Genomic DNA, 13,859 nt, shown 5'->3' on the forward strand with positions numbered 1-13,859 from the left:
GTTACGTCAAGAAGTTTCCAGTTTCATCACCAGGCATTCCAGCCAAAAAATAATGTCTTTTTTAATGTACCTGTCACTGGTATCCCGACTTATCTGCAGCTCACCATACAGATATTATATATAGTATAATATATCTATCACCAAGATCTATCACTATCTAGTTAAGTAATAATAAGATATTATTATATCTATATTATAAATATAGTATGATATAATTACCGTTGTTAGGCTTGTAACGAGGTCCCACCACGGTCGAACTACTGAACTTTCCCGGGAATATATATATATGTATGTGTATATATATATATATATATATATCATTGAATATGACCGCATATTCTGTATTTATTATTTTCTGGTTTAGGGCTTCTATCCCTCTAACTATTTTCTTAGCATCAGGGCTTAATTGAAATAGGAGTTCTCCAAAACTCATTTTCGTACTTTTAAGGTGAAGAAAAGAAGTGATTTACTATAGAGTGTATTACACTTATTTGTATAATTTGCACGACGTTTCGAACCTCCATGGTTCATTCTCAAGTGAACAGATCTTACAATACTAGTTGATTTTATACCCGCATTAGGTCAGGTGATAATACAATGAAGGTGAAAACATGGGGGGATTTTCACCTTCATTGTATTATCACCTGACCTAATGCGGGTATAAAATCAACTAGTATTGTAAGATCTGTTCACTTGAGAATGAACCATGGAGGTTCGAAACGTCGTGCAAATTATACAAATAAGTGTAATACACTCTATAGTAAATCACTTCTTTTCTTCACCTTAAAAGTACGAAAATGAGTTTTGGAGAACTCCTATTTCAATTAAGCCCTGATGCTAAGAAAATAGTTAGAGGGATAGAAGCCCTAAACCAGAAAATAATAAATACAGAATATGCGGTCATATTCAATGAAACATGTTTGAAAGAAAACCTGCTGCCAGTATACACCAATATATATATATATATATATATATATATATATATATATATATATATATATATATATATATATATATATATATATATATATATATATATATATATATATATATATATATATATATAACGACTTACTCGCAGTCCCTGTAACAGAAAAAGACCTGGGAGTTCCTGAACATCTTTTAGGAACCTAAATAAGGAGACATTTAGATCGCTGCACACCACGTACGTGAGACCAGTCTTAGAGTATACCGCCCCATCATGGAACCCCCCATCTTAAGAAACACACGAGGAAACTACAAAAGGTTCATAAGTTTGCAACGAGGCTCGAATTGCTACGGATAAGATATGAGCAGAGAGAGACTGAGGGAATTAAATACTACGAAGCTAAATAAAAGGAAAGGAGAGACATGATAGAGACATATATAATACTTTGAACCAAAGGAGCAGGTTGTGGAAGCAAACTCCACTCATAATTTAAAAAGTTGATATAATGGTGAAAAACGCCAAGAAGCATTGCTTTTGACAATCCAGCGGCTGGAAAGGCGGGGTCCAAGAACTAATGTTCGAGCCAGCAGGCACCAATAGGCGAGTACACCCACCCAGGCAGATCAATACCCAAGCCACACCACCTGTCTCACGTTGATTAATGAAAAATATTGCTTATTGCTTTACCTCGGGGAGCAGGGTAAGACTAACGAGAGGGAAAGAGGGAGGGAGGGAGGGCAAGTTGGGAGAGAGGGAGAAAATAGGATGGGTTGGAAAGGGGAACCCCAAAGAGGGGAGAGTGAAGGGGATTTTTTTATGGGATGTAATAGGCAATGGTTCAAGGGACTGAATGGGCCTCAGGGTCGCTCATTGCAAACGTAAACTTACCTACTTAACATTACAAAGTTCTAGAATGGAAGAAAGAGAAAATTCAAGGCCCATGAAAGATAGGTGAGTGTCAAGTGTCAAGTGGAGCAACTGGTGCCAGGTCATGCCTCCTCAAGATGACTGAGGAATTGTACAAGTAACAGTAGCGAACATGTCTTGGATCAGCGGATAAATGGTGTAGGTGACAGGAAATGGTGAAGGTGACAGGGAATGGTGTAGGTGACAGGAAATGGTGAAGGTGACAGGGAATGGTGTAGGTGACAGGAAATGGTGAAGGTGACAGGGAATGGTGTAGGTGACAGGGAATGGTGAAGGTGACGGGGAATGGTGTAGGTGACAGGGAATGGTGTAGGTGACAGGGAATGGTGTAGGTGACAGAGAATGGTGTAGGTGACAGGGAATGGTGTAGGTGACAGGGAATGGTGAAGGTGACGGGGAATGGTGTAGGTGACAGGGAATGGTGTAGGTGACAGGGAATGGTGTAAGTGACGGGGAATGGTGTAGGTGACAGGAAATGGTGAAGGTGACAGGGAATGGTGTAGGTGACAGGGAATGGTGAAGGTGACGGGGAATGGTGTAGGTGACAGGGAATGGTGTAAGTGACGGGGAATGGTGTAAGTGACGGGGAATGGTGTAGGTGACAGGGAATGGTGAAGGTGACAGGAAATGGTGTAGGTGACAGGAATTGGTGTAGGTGACAGGGAATGGTGTAAGTGACAGGGAATGGTGTAGGTGACAGGGAATGGTGTAGGTGACAGGGAATGGTGTAGGTGACAGGGAATGATGTAGGTAACAGGGGAATGGTGTAGGTGACAGACAATAACACAGGTGACAGGGATCTGTTCTGCACATCATACAGTATATCAGTGTCTGACATACTAATACCGCGTCACAGTATAACATATAGTGAATGTCCAGAGGTCCAGCCGGAGTTAGGAAAACACACACACATGAACGTGTTCTCTGGAGTGAAGACAATCAACTCATGAGTGACAATGCTTGAGTGAAAGTGTTATTGTTTTACTCGCATTTTGTATATATATATTATTTCGAATCCCATTCTTGTGTTTTGGAGAAAATTGTCAAATGAACTTCAGGATAAAATTGCATAAACCAATTCATAGAACTATGACAACTTGTACGTGTTATTTTTATGTATTTACAGATTATCATTAGCGTATAATTTTCTTGGTACACATAATACATTATAGATGCGGTCTGTTGCAGAGAGATCATAGGTGGTCAGTAGGGGAAAGTGAGACATTTATGAACGCTAGTACTTAATGTTATACCTCCACACCTGACATTGTACCAGGTGTGTGGTAGTGGGAGTATTAAACCTCCACACCTGACTCTTGTACCAGGTGTGTGGTAGTGGGGGTATTAAACCTCCACACCTGACATTGTACCAGGTGTGTGGTAGTGGGGGTATTAAACCTCCACACCTGACATTGTACCAGGTGTGCCGTAGTGTGAATATTAAACACCCACACCAAACATATACAAGAGTTTTTACATTCTTGTAAGGCAACTAGAACACATAACGTCTCGGGCAGGTCCTTAATCTTAATTATCCCTGGAATACGACCCGGCAAACCGTTTACCAACCAGGTACCCATTCACAGCTGGGTGAACAGAGGCTACAGTTAAGGATATTCGCCTAGTCAATCCTCCCCGACCAGGATACGAACCCAGGACAAATTATCTTCAAAAATATTCGGGAGGTGATGCCAGGATCTTCTGAGGCCGTCTTGAGCAATAGAGAACATTAGCGGCCTATGCCAGCATTTATCAGGAGTAAGAGTCGCACTTACGGAACCTGTGCATCTTTCCTCGACAATGGCGACTCTGAATATATTAAACGGCTTACGAGCTTGAAAGCACAGCGAGATCGTTCACAGGATCAGGTTATTATGGATAGACTCGGTCGGAGGTCGGAGTTTATATAAACTGGTTAATGAAAGGATGCACAGGTTTCGTTAGCAAACACGGGTATAAGTGCTTGACGAGTCCTGGCGCAGCTGGACATACACGCCAGTTCATGCCCAACCACTTGGGCTGGACGGTAGAGCGACGGTCTCGGGTCATGCAGGTCGGCGTTCAATCCCCGACCGTCCAGGTGGTTGGGCACCATTCCTCCCCACCGTCCCATCCCAAATCCTTATCCTGATCCCTTCCCAGTGCTATATAGTCGTAATGATTTGGCGCTTCCCCTGATAATTCCTCAAACTGAAGCACACTTGCCGTAGAGCGTCCTACAGACCATCGTAGAACGTAGAACGTAGAGCGTAGGGTCCAGAACGTAGAGCGTAGGGTCCAGAACGTAGAGCGTAGGGTCCAGAACGTAGAGCGTAGGGTCCAGAACGTAGAGCGTAGGGTCCAGAACGTAGAGCGTAGGGTCCAGAACGTAGAGCGTTCTGGACCCCGTTCTCCAGGACAGGTTCATACGTGCAGGGTTACCTACGTCAGTACAAATGAAGCTACGATATACGCCGTAGAGCGCAGTTTGCTAGAGGAGTTGTAGTCAGTTCCCTGCTACGGACACTTCCCCCCCTGGGAGCTGCGGGTCGTGCCTCCCCTGCCCTGCTGTGTTGGGGGCGTGCAGCAGCTAATATCTTGGATGGCCTAAAGTTCCAACTGGAGAGCAGACAGGTGTCTCTGGAGTCCTTCCCTATAATAGGCTGCTTGGAGGCGCAGTAGATAGAGCTGCAGGAGGCTGTGGAGTCCTTCCCTATAATAGGCTGCTTGGAGGCGCAGTAGATAGAGCTGCAGGAGGCTGTGTATGTGGACTCCTAAGAGGCTCCTACGACCCAAAGTGCAAGTAGTCACCTTCAATTTCATGAAGAAGTATTATTGGATCGACTCTTTTTTTTATATTATTACTATATTAGCTACGGGTATCCGGCGGTACCCGGGACAGTCTCTTTCTCTCTCTCACCCCTCATTCCACTCTTGTTTTCCTCTCTCAACATGTCCCAGCTCTTCCCTCTCTCTCCCTCATTTCCCACACTCCTCCCCTCTCTACTCCGTCTCCTACCCATCTCTCTCTCTCTCCCTCTCTCTCTCTCTCTCTCTCTCTCTCTCTCTCTCTCTCTCTCTCTCTCTCTCTCTCTCTCTCTCTCTCTCTCTCCCCTCTTTCCTCTCCTCAAATTTCCCCTTCAACTCTCTCTCCCGAAACACAGGTGGGGAACCCTAGCAGGGAACCCTAGCAGGGAACCCTAGCAGGGAACCCTAGCAAGGAACCCTAGCAGGGAACCCTAGCAGGGAACCCTAGCAGGGAACCCTAGCAGGGAACCCTAGCAAGGAACCCTAGCAAGGAACCCTAGCAAGGAACCCTAGCAGGGAACCCTAGCAGGGAACCCTAGCAGGCAACCCTAGCAAGGAACCCTAGCAAGGAACCCTAGCAAGGAACCCTAGCAGGGAACCCTAGCAGGGAACCCTAGCAGGGAACCCTAGCAGGGAACCCCAGCAGGGAACCCTAGCAGGGAACCCTAGCAGGGAACCCTAGCAGGGAACCCCAGCAGGGAACCCTAGCAGGGAACCCTAGCAGGGAACCCTAGCAGGGAACCCTAGCAGGGAACCCTAGCAAGGAACCCTAGCAGGGAACCCTAGCAGGGAACCCTAGCAGGGAACCCTAGCAGGGAACCCTAGCAGGGAACCCTAGCAAGGAACCCTAGCAAGGAACCCTAGCAGGGAACCCTAGCAAGGAACCCTAGCAAGGAACCCTAGCAAGGAACCCTAGCAGGGAACCCTAGCAGGGAACCCTAGCAGGGAACCCTAGTAGGGAACCCTAGTAGGGAACCCCAGCAGGGAACCCTAGCAGGGAACCCTAGCAGGGAACCCTAGCAGGGAACCCTAGCAGGGAACCCTAGCAGGGAACCCTAGCAGGGAACCCCAGCAGGGAACCCTAGCAGGGAACCCTAGCAGGGAACCCTAGCAGGGAACCCTAACAAGGAACCCTAACAAGGAACCCTGGAGTACCTGACCGGATCCAGTTTAAGGGCGGTCAGACCGCCTCTAGGGAAGCCTTCATCACTGTATGATTTATTTAGAACTCCCTTCTTCCTGTATTCCCAGGGATACAGTATACTGTATTCCCAGGGATACAGTATACTGTATTCCCAGGGATACATTATGCTGTTACACATTATTTCCCAGGGTTACCAGGTTTTTACAAAATTTTACCATATAAAATCCTGGTTTGTCTCAGAGAGGCTGCAGGATCCGAATGAGGTCAGTATAGAACTCCCGGTTGCAATTCTTTTGACCTTGTCGTGGCGGAGTCGACTAAGGCAGCATCTGGGATCATCCCGGGCGTAAGTTCGAACCCCTCATCACGGCCCTTGTGGATTTATTTATTTGATATATCACACTATTGTGGTTTCTGTGTGTATGAGTTGACGATTTTCTCGGTTCTTTTATCTCTTGGTAGCGATATTTTATCTTGGTATCTTATCTTGGTGGCGATATATTATCTTGGTATCTTATCTTGGTAGCGATATCTTGGAATCTTCCTTCGTCGTCAGCAAGTTCATTTTTGACACTTTTTTTTTGCAGTTTCTATATCTATGTCTCTCCTGTGACTTCCGTTGTTTACAAGTCAATTTGGCCATGATTCTCCTGTTATTAACAACTTCAGTCTCAATCTGTGTAATGTGTGATGGAAGTTCTTGGACAACTGTTATGTAAATTCCGTTTATATTTTGCGTTCTATGGCGTGTTCTAGATCACTGTTATTCCTCCTTCCAATGAACTGATTCCCGTTTCTTGTGAGTACCAGTGTCACCTCTCTTCCAGCTCTCTGCTTTCAGTCTCATCCTGCTCCTGATAGTCTCAGGGTCATGGTGTCATTGCGCATTCAAGAGTTTTGTATCAACCATTGCTATTGCATCAGGCTCTATGTCCTGAGTCGTTTGAGAATATTTGCTTTGACTTTTCATGGGTATTGATCTGATCAGATTCCTTTCCAGCATTGTTATTCGGTTCTGCTATTGGGCACCTGTTATACTGAGGGTGAGGTGCTTACACTGAGTTCATGTTTTGATGAAGGTAGCGTAGGGGACGTAGAATGTAGAGGGGAGGAAGTAGAAGGTAGAGGGGAGGAGGTAGAAGGTAGAGGGGAGGAGGTAGAATGTAGAGGGGGAGGAAGAGGTGAAGCAGAAGAGAGAGAGGGGATGTGGGAAGATGTACAGGTCTGTGGGGTGCGATATGAGTTTGTCCTCACGAAGAGCTAGCGTGACTCTCCATATATAAACAGGTGTTTGTGCTTGAGTGATGTGACCATACGTGTGTGTGTGTGTGTGTGTGTCTGCCCTGCTCTGGCACGGTGCCTAGCTCTAATCTGCTTTCTCAGTTGTTAGTCTTTCTCGGTATTATCACCAACGACACGCATCAGGGCCCAGGCACCAGGGCCCAGGCACCAGGGCACCAGGGCCCAGGCACCAGGGCCCAGGGCCCAGACAGGTTAGGAAAACAGAGAAAGCACTGAACTGTGTTAGGGAGTACTTGAAGAGCAGAAAACAAGTAGTGACATCCAGAGAGAAAGCTTGAGGCTGGCGGGATGTAACAAGTGTGGGGGTCACACAAGGCTAGGTCCTGTTACTGTTGCTGTTCGTAATGTATATGAACGGCCATCCCGAGGGAGTGAGCTCGTACATGGCAATGTTTGCAGATGAGTAACTCATCTGCAAACTGAGTAACTCATCATTTTTGTGTTACTTTTGTGTTACTGTTACGCAAAAACAGAGGAGGACTGCAGGAAGTTACATGAGGAACTTGGCAAACTTCAGGAGTGGTCAAACAAATTATTTATAGAATTCAATCCCCCCCAAAAATTTAAGGTAATGAGGCCGTAAGAGGGAGAGAGGAGACTATCTTCTTGAGATATATTTTGAGATAATTTCAGGGCTAAGCGTCCCCTCGGCCCGGTCCTCGACAAGGCCTCCTTTTTGTTACACATCCCCAAGAAGCAGTCCGTAGCAGTTGTCTAACTCCCAGGTACCTATTTTCTGCTAGGTAAACAGAGGCATCAGGGTGAAAGAAACTCTGTTCATTTGTTTCCGCCTCCACCGGGGACCGAACCCGGAACCTCAGCATTACGAATCCGAAGGTAGGCGATGAGTCACAATAACGTGGCTAAAGTATGTTGACCAGACCACATACTAGAAGGTGATGGGACGACGACCTTTCAGTCCGTCCTGGACCATTCTCAAGTCGACGAAACGTCGTCGTCCCTTCACCTTCTAGTGTGTGGTCTGATCAACACGAATCCGAAGCGCTGTTCACTCAGCTGTCAGGCTCCCGCAGATAACTAAAAAGCACATCTGTACGATAAAGGGAAGGCAGCTACAGGAATCGGAAAGACAGGAAGATATGGGAGTGGATACAGTTCCAACTCTCACACCGGGGACACACATAAACAGGATAGCATCAGCGGCATATGACACGCTGGCAAATATAAGAACATGCTTTACAAACAAAAAACAGGACTCCTTCAAGGCAATACACAACATATGCCAGACCAATAATGGAATATGCAGCACTGACACGCAGGAATCTGCACCTTGTGGAGCATAAAACCAAAACTGAATAAGCACAAAAATCTGAAACAAAATTGGTGCCAGAGCTAAGAGGGTTAAACTACAAAGACAGGCTAATGTGACTCATTCTCACAAACCTAGAGGATAGAAGGAACACAGGGAATATGATCACAACATATAAAATACTAAGGGGAATGGACAATGACAGCCTCTTCAAATTAAGAGAACGCAGGGACAAGAAGACACAGGTAGAAGCTGGGAACGTCACGACGACGTACACAATCAGATAAACGTCTCGCAAACCCCCCAAAAAATATATATATAAAACCTTTCGCTGCTCTCAAAAAGCTATTTTTCTCGATAATAATTGGGATATTTTTCTCAATAAAGCCAGAGCCCTGATAAGCGGGGAGCTTGTCTTTGTGGGATAACACATAATGGCCAACTCTCTCGACGGATTATTGGATAACACAAAAATATGATATCGGAAAAAACTAAAAAGAGGATTGTTTCAGCGCGGCATCGGTTAAAGAAGACAAGATATAATGGAACACCGGATAAGAGGCGAGCAACTCTTACTACTGAGTATACACCGTCGTTACTGTGTATACACTGTGACTACTGAATATACACCGTGACTAATGAGTATTCACCAAGGTTACTGAGTATATAACGTGGCTACTGAATATACACCGTGACTAATGAGTATTCACCAAGGTTACTGAGTATATAACGTGGCTACTGAATATACACAGTGGCTACACTGTAGAGGGCAAAGGCCTATGAAACACAGGTTCATGTTGAATGTTGCAATATACAACTGTCAATTTTCCTTTATATAGTTCACGATTATATATATATATATATATATATATATATATATATATATATATATATATATATATATATATATATATATATATATATACAAAATTTACTTTTTATATCTCGTTTATCCGAAATTGTTTCATTGTGAACAAAATGTGTTTATTGTCATTAATCACCAATTACGAGTAATTATTAATGGGACCACTTAATTACCAGTATACCAGACCGGTAATTAAGTCGATATATGGAGAAGGGAGGGGAAATTATCAGGGGGCAAGTGCCAAGCCATTAGGGGATTATATTGCACTTGGAAAGGGTTAGGATAAGGATGTGGGATGGCATCTATACATGGATAATGTAACTCTGGCGTAATAAGACGTGCAGATAACCCTGGGGGACATGTCCACCTGGTCCTGGGGGGCATGTCCGCCTGGTCCTGGGGGGCATGTCCACCTGGTCCTGGGGGGCATGTCCACCTGGTCCTGGGGGCATGTCCACCTGGTCCTGGGGGACATGTCCACCTGGTCCTGGGGGACATGTCCACCTGGTCCTGGGGGGCATGTCCACCTGGTCCTGGGGGCATGTCCACCTGGTCCTGGGGGGCATGTCCACCTGGTCCTGGGGGCATGTCCACCTGGTCCTGGGGGGCATGTCCACCTGGTCCTGGGGGACATGTCCACCTGGTCCTGGGGGCATGACCACCTGGTCCTGGGGGGCATGTCCACCTGGTCCTGGGGGGCATGTCCACCTGGTCCTGGGGGGCATGTCCACCTGGTCCTGGGGGGATGTCCACCTGGTCCTGGGGGGATGTCCACCTGGTCCTGGGAGACATGTCCACCTGGTCCTTAGGGACATGTCCACCTGGTCTCTAGGGGGACACACCCATTCACCCGTCCTGCTGAACCCGGGCTCACGGCGCCTCAACCAACTCCTCCAGCAGTTCATCAGTTTAAAACAACTTTAAAATATTTAAATAAGCTGCCCTCCTCACTGAGCACCTGTCAGGTCTCAGTGCCAAAGGAGGACAAAATATGTCAGTTTTGGGAGGCAGCACGGAGCCTCCCGTACCTCAAGTGCTACTAACTACAGGCCAGATTCACGAAGCAGTTACGCAAGTACTTACGAACGTGTACATCTTTCCTCAATCTTTGACGGCTTTGGTTACATTTATTAAACAGTTTACAAGCATGAAAACTTCCCAATCAACTGTTGTTATTGTTATAAACAGCCTCCTGGTGCTTCGGAGCTCATTAACTGTTTAATAATTGTAAACAAAGCCGCCAGAGATTGAGAAAAAATTTACACGTTCGTAAGTGCTTGCGTAACTGCTTCGTGAATCTGACCCCCTGGGCCACATTCAGTCTCCCTCCACCCCTAGAATACTTCAAGCTTTTACTCAACAACTTACGAAACCAATGCATCTTTCTTTAATCATATTTACACATTTTAAACAGTTTACACGCTCCAAAGCTTCACAACCCAAGGTTATTATTGTTATAAACAACCTCGAATAGTGCTTTAGCCGTCATGAACTGTGTTAGAGATGTAAACAAAGTGGTCAAGATTGAGGAAAGATGTAAGGGTTTCGTCAGTAGTTGTGTAAAAGCTTGATGAAACCTGGTCCTGATGAGCTTCAAGTTGTTAAGTTCTAAAGGTCATAGGTTCCAGTTGGTGTTCACATTTTTAACATAACTTTGCTCTGATTCCTGTTATTAGGAAAATAAACATCAACCTAAGTTCATGTTCTCACTCAGGGAATTGTTGGCGGTGAGAAAGTTATTCATATTAAAGAACAGTTTGAAAGAGTTCTTTAATTATTCAAATTAAAGAACAGGTGGAAAGAGTTCTTTGATTATTCAAATTTTAGAACAGTTTGAAAGAGTTCTTTAATTATTCGATTTAAAGAACACTTTGAAAGCGTTCTTTAATTCTTCAAATTTAAGAACAGTTTGAAAGAGTTCTTTAATTCTTCAAATTTTAGAACAGTTTGAAAGAGTTCTTTAATTATTCAATTTAAAGAACACTTTGAAAGCGTTCTTTAATTCTTCAAATTTAAGAACAGTTTGAAAGAGTTCTTTAATTCTTCAAATTAAAGAATAGTTTGAAAGTTCTTTAATTCTTCAAATTTAAGAACAGTTTGAAAGAGTTCTTTAATTCTTCAAATTAAAGAACAGTTTGAAAGAGTTCTTTAATTCTTCAAATTAAAGAACAGTTTGAAAGAGTTCTTTAATTCTTCAAATTCAAGGAGCTCTTTTTCACTGAATTGAACGAAACATCACGAGCTTTCAATTATTAAAAAAATCTTCGATGACAAACTTTACCATATAGTAAAGCTTCCTTTACATATATTTCATTTACATATAAAGTTTACATATATTTCCTATTATATGTAAATCATCACACAAAGGAAATAAACTTATTGCTATCCCTGTTTACGAGGCTAAGTTACTGAGGCGAATAAAAACCTGAGGAGAAGTGGCTAGTAGAATTTAAACCTGACAAATGCAAGGTTATGAAGATAGGCGTCAGAGCAAGAAAACTTCAAAAGCAGTAGAGGATGAAGGGAAGGCTACTTCCAACTTCTGAAAAAAAGAGAATGACTTTGGAGTGGACAACATTTGGAGATCTAACACCAGAGACACACATCAGCAGACTAACGAAGGCTGCGTTTGTAACACTGGCAAAACTCCGGTTATCCTTCAAGATAACTGGACTAAAAACTGATATCCTTAGTTAAGGCAGCTGTTGTAAGAGGTTGACTGTCTACACCTGACTACACATGTCAGTGTAGTGTTTGTCAGTGTTATAGACTGTGTAATTGGTATGAGGAAAGTCTTCATGACAGTGGTGAAAGTCCACCTGGTCTTTATGACAGTGGTGAAAGTCCACCTGGTCTTTATGACAGTGGTGAAAGTCCACCTGGTCTTTATGACAGTGGTGAAAGTCCAGCTGGTCTTTATGACAGTGGTGAAAGTCCAGCTGGTCTTTATGACAGTGGTGAAAGTCCAGCTGGTCTTTATGACAGTGGTGAAAGTCCACCTGGTCTTTATGACAGTGGTGAAAGTCCACCTGGTCTTTATGACAGTGGTGAAAGTCCACCTGGTCTTTATGACAGTGGCGAAAGTCCACCTGATCTTTATGACAGTGGTGAAAGTCCACCTGGTCTTTATGACAGTGGTGAAAGTCCAGCTGGTCTTTATGACAGTGGTGAAAGTCCACCTGGTCTTTATGACAGTGGTGAAAGTCCAGCTGGTCTTTATGACAGTGGTGAAAGTCCACCTGGTCTTTATGACAGTGGTGAAAGTCCAGCTGGTCTTTATGACAGTGGTGAAAGTCCAGCTGATCTTTATGACAGTGGTGAAAGTCCACCTGGTCTTTATGACAGTGGTGAAAGTCCACCTGGTCTTTATGACAGTGGTGAAAGTCCTGCTGGTCTTTATGACAGTGGTGAAAGTCCAGCTGGTCTTTATGACAGTGGTGAAAGTCCACCTGGTCTTTATGACAGTGGTGAAAGTCCACCTGGTCTTTATGACAGTGGCGAAAGTCCAGCTGGTCTTTATGACAGTGGTGAAAGTCCACCTGGTCTTTATGACAGTGGTGAAAGTCCACCTGGTCTTTATGACAGTGGTGAAAGTCCACCTGGTCTTTATGACAGTGGCGAAAGTCCAGCTGGTCTTTATGACAGTGGCGAAAGTCCAGCTGGTCTTTATGACAGTGGTGAAAGTCCAGCTGGTCTTTATGACAGTGGTGAAAGTCCAGCTGGTCTTTATGACAGTGGTGAAAGTCCACCTGGTCTTTATGACAGTGGTGAAAGTCCACCTGGTCTTTATGACAGTGGTGAAAGTCCACCTGGTCTTTATGACAGTGGTGAAAGTCCACCTGGTCTTTATGACAGTGGTGAAAGTCCACCTGGTCTTTATGACAGTGGTGAAAGTCCACCTGGTCTTTATGACAGTGGTGAAAGTCCAGCTGGTCTTTATGACAGTGGTGAAAGTCCAGCTGGTCTTTATGACAGTGGTGAAAGTCCACCTGGTCTTTATGACAGTGGTGAAAGTCCAGCTGGTCTTTATGACAGTGGTGAAAGTCCAGCTGGTCTTTATGACAGTGGTGAAAGTCCACCTGGTCTTTATGAGAGTGGTGAAAGTCCACCTGGTCTTTATGACAGTGGTGAAAGTCCAGCTGGTCTTTATGACAGTGGTGAAAGTCCACCTGGTCTTTATGACAGTGGTGAAAGTCCACCTGGTCTTTATGAGAGTGGTGAAAGTCCACCTGGTCTTTATGACAGTGGTGAAAGTCCAGCTGGTCTTTATGACAGTGGTGAAAGTCCAGCTGGTCTTTATGACAGTGGTGAAAGTCCAGCTGGTCTTTATGACAGTGGTGAAAGTCTGTCACCACTGTGTTTAGAGGCAAGGGGCCCAGCCCGTCAGCCCTTTTAAGTCTTCCCCGCCAGCCACTTGGGCTGGACGGTAGAGCGACGGTCTCGCTTCATGCAGGTCGGCGTTCAATCCCCGACCGTCCAAGGGGTTGGGCACCATTCCTTCCCCCTGTCCCATCCCAAATCCTTATCCTGGCCCCTTCCCAGTGCTATGTAATCGTAATGGCTTGGCGCTTTCCCTGATAATTTCCTCCCTCGCTTTAAGTCAAGTAGTGTTTAATACATTAGGCAGTGACACTCA

General features: G+C 44.7%; 1 protein-coding gene across 1 annotated transcript; it reads left to right on the forward strand.

Moving 5' to 3' along the window:
* The first annotated feature begins 1,841 nt into the window (after positions 1-1,841).
* LOC123761506 (spidroin-2-like) lies at positions 1,842-13,619 on the forward strand. Its single transcript, XM_045747534.1, has 2 exons — positions 1,842-1,879; positions 12,029-13,619. Exons 1-2 carry the CDS (start codon positions 1,842-1,844, stop codon positions 13,617-13,619), a joined length of 1,629 nt encoding a protein of 542 aa, XP_045603490.1.
* The last annotated feature ends 240 nt before the right edge of the window (positions 13,620-13,859 follow it).

Source organism: Procambarus clarkii, chromosome 7 (genome assembly GCF_040958095.1).
Source record: "Procambarus clarkii isolate CNS0578487 chromosome 7, FALCON_Pclarkii_2.0, whole genome shotgun sequence".
Classification (NCBI taxonomy): domain Eukaryota; kingdom Metazoa; phylum Arthropoda; class Malacostraca; order Decapoda; family Cambaridae; genus Procambarus; species Procambarus clarkii.

Bases quoted from the DNA above. Each gene is read 5' to 3' on its own strand.
- LOC123761506 (XM_045747534.1), top strand. From the start codon at position 1,842: ATGGAAGAAAGAGAAAATTCAAGGCCCATGAAAGATAG. The intron at 1,880-12,028 runs GTGAGTGTCAAG...TCTTCATGACAG, and splicing joins TCAAGGCCCATGAAAGATAG to TGGTGAAAGTCCACCTGGTC.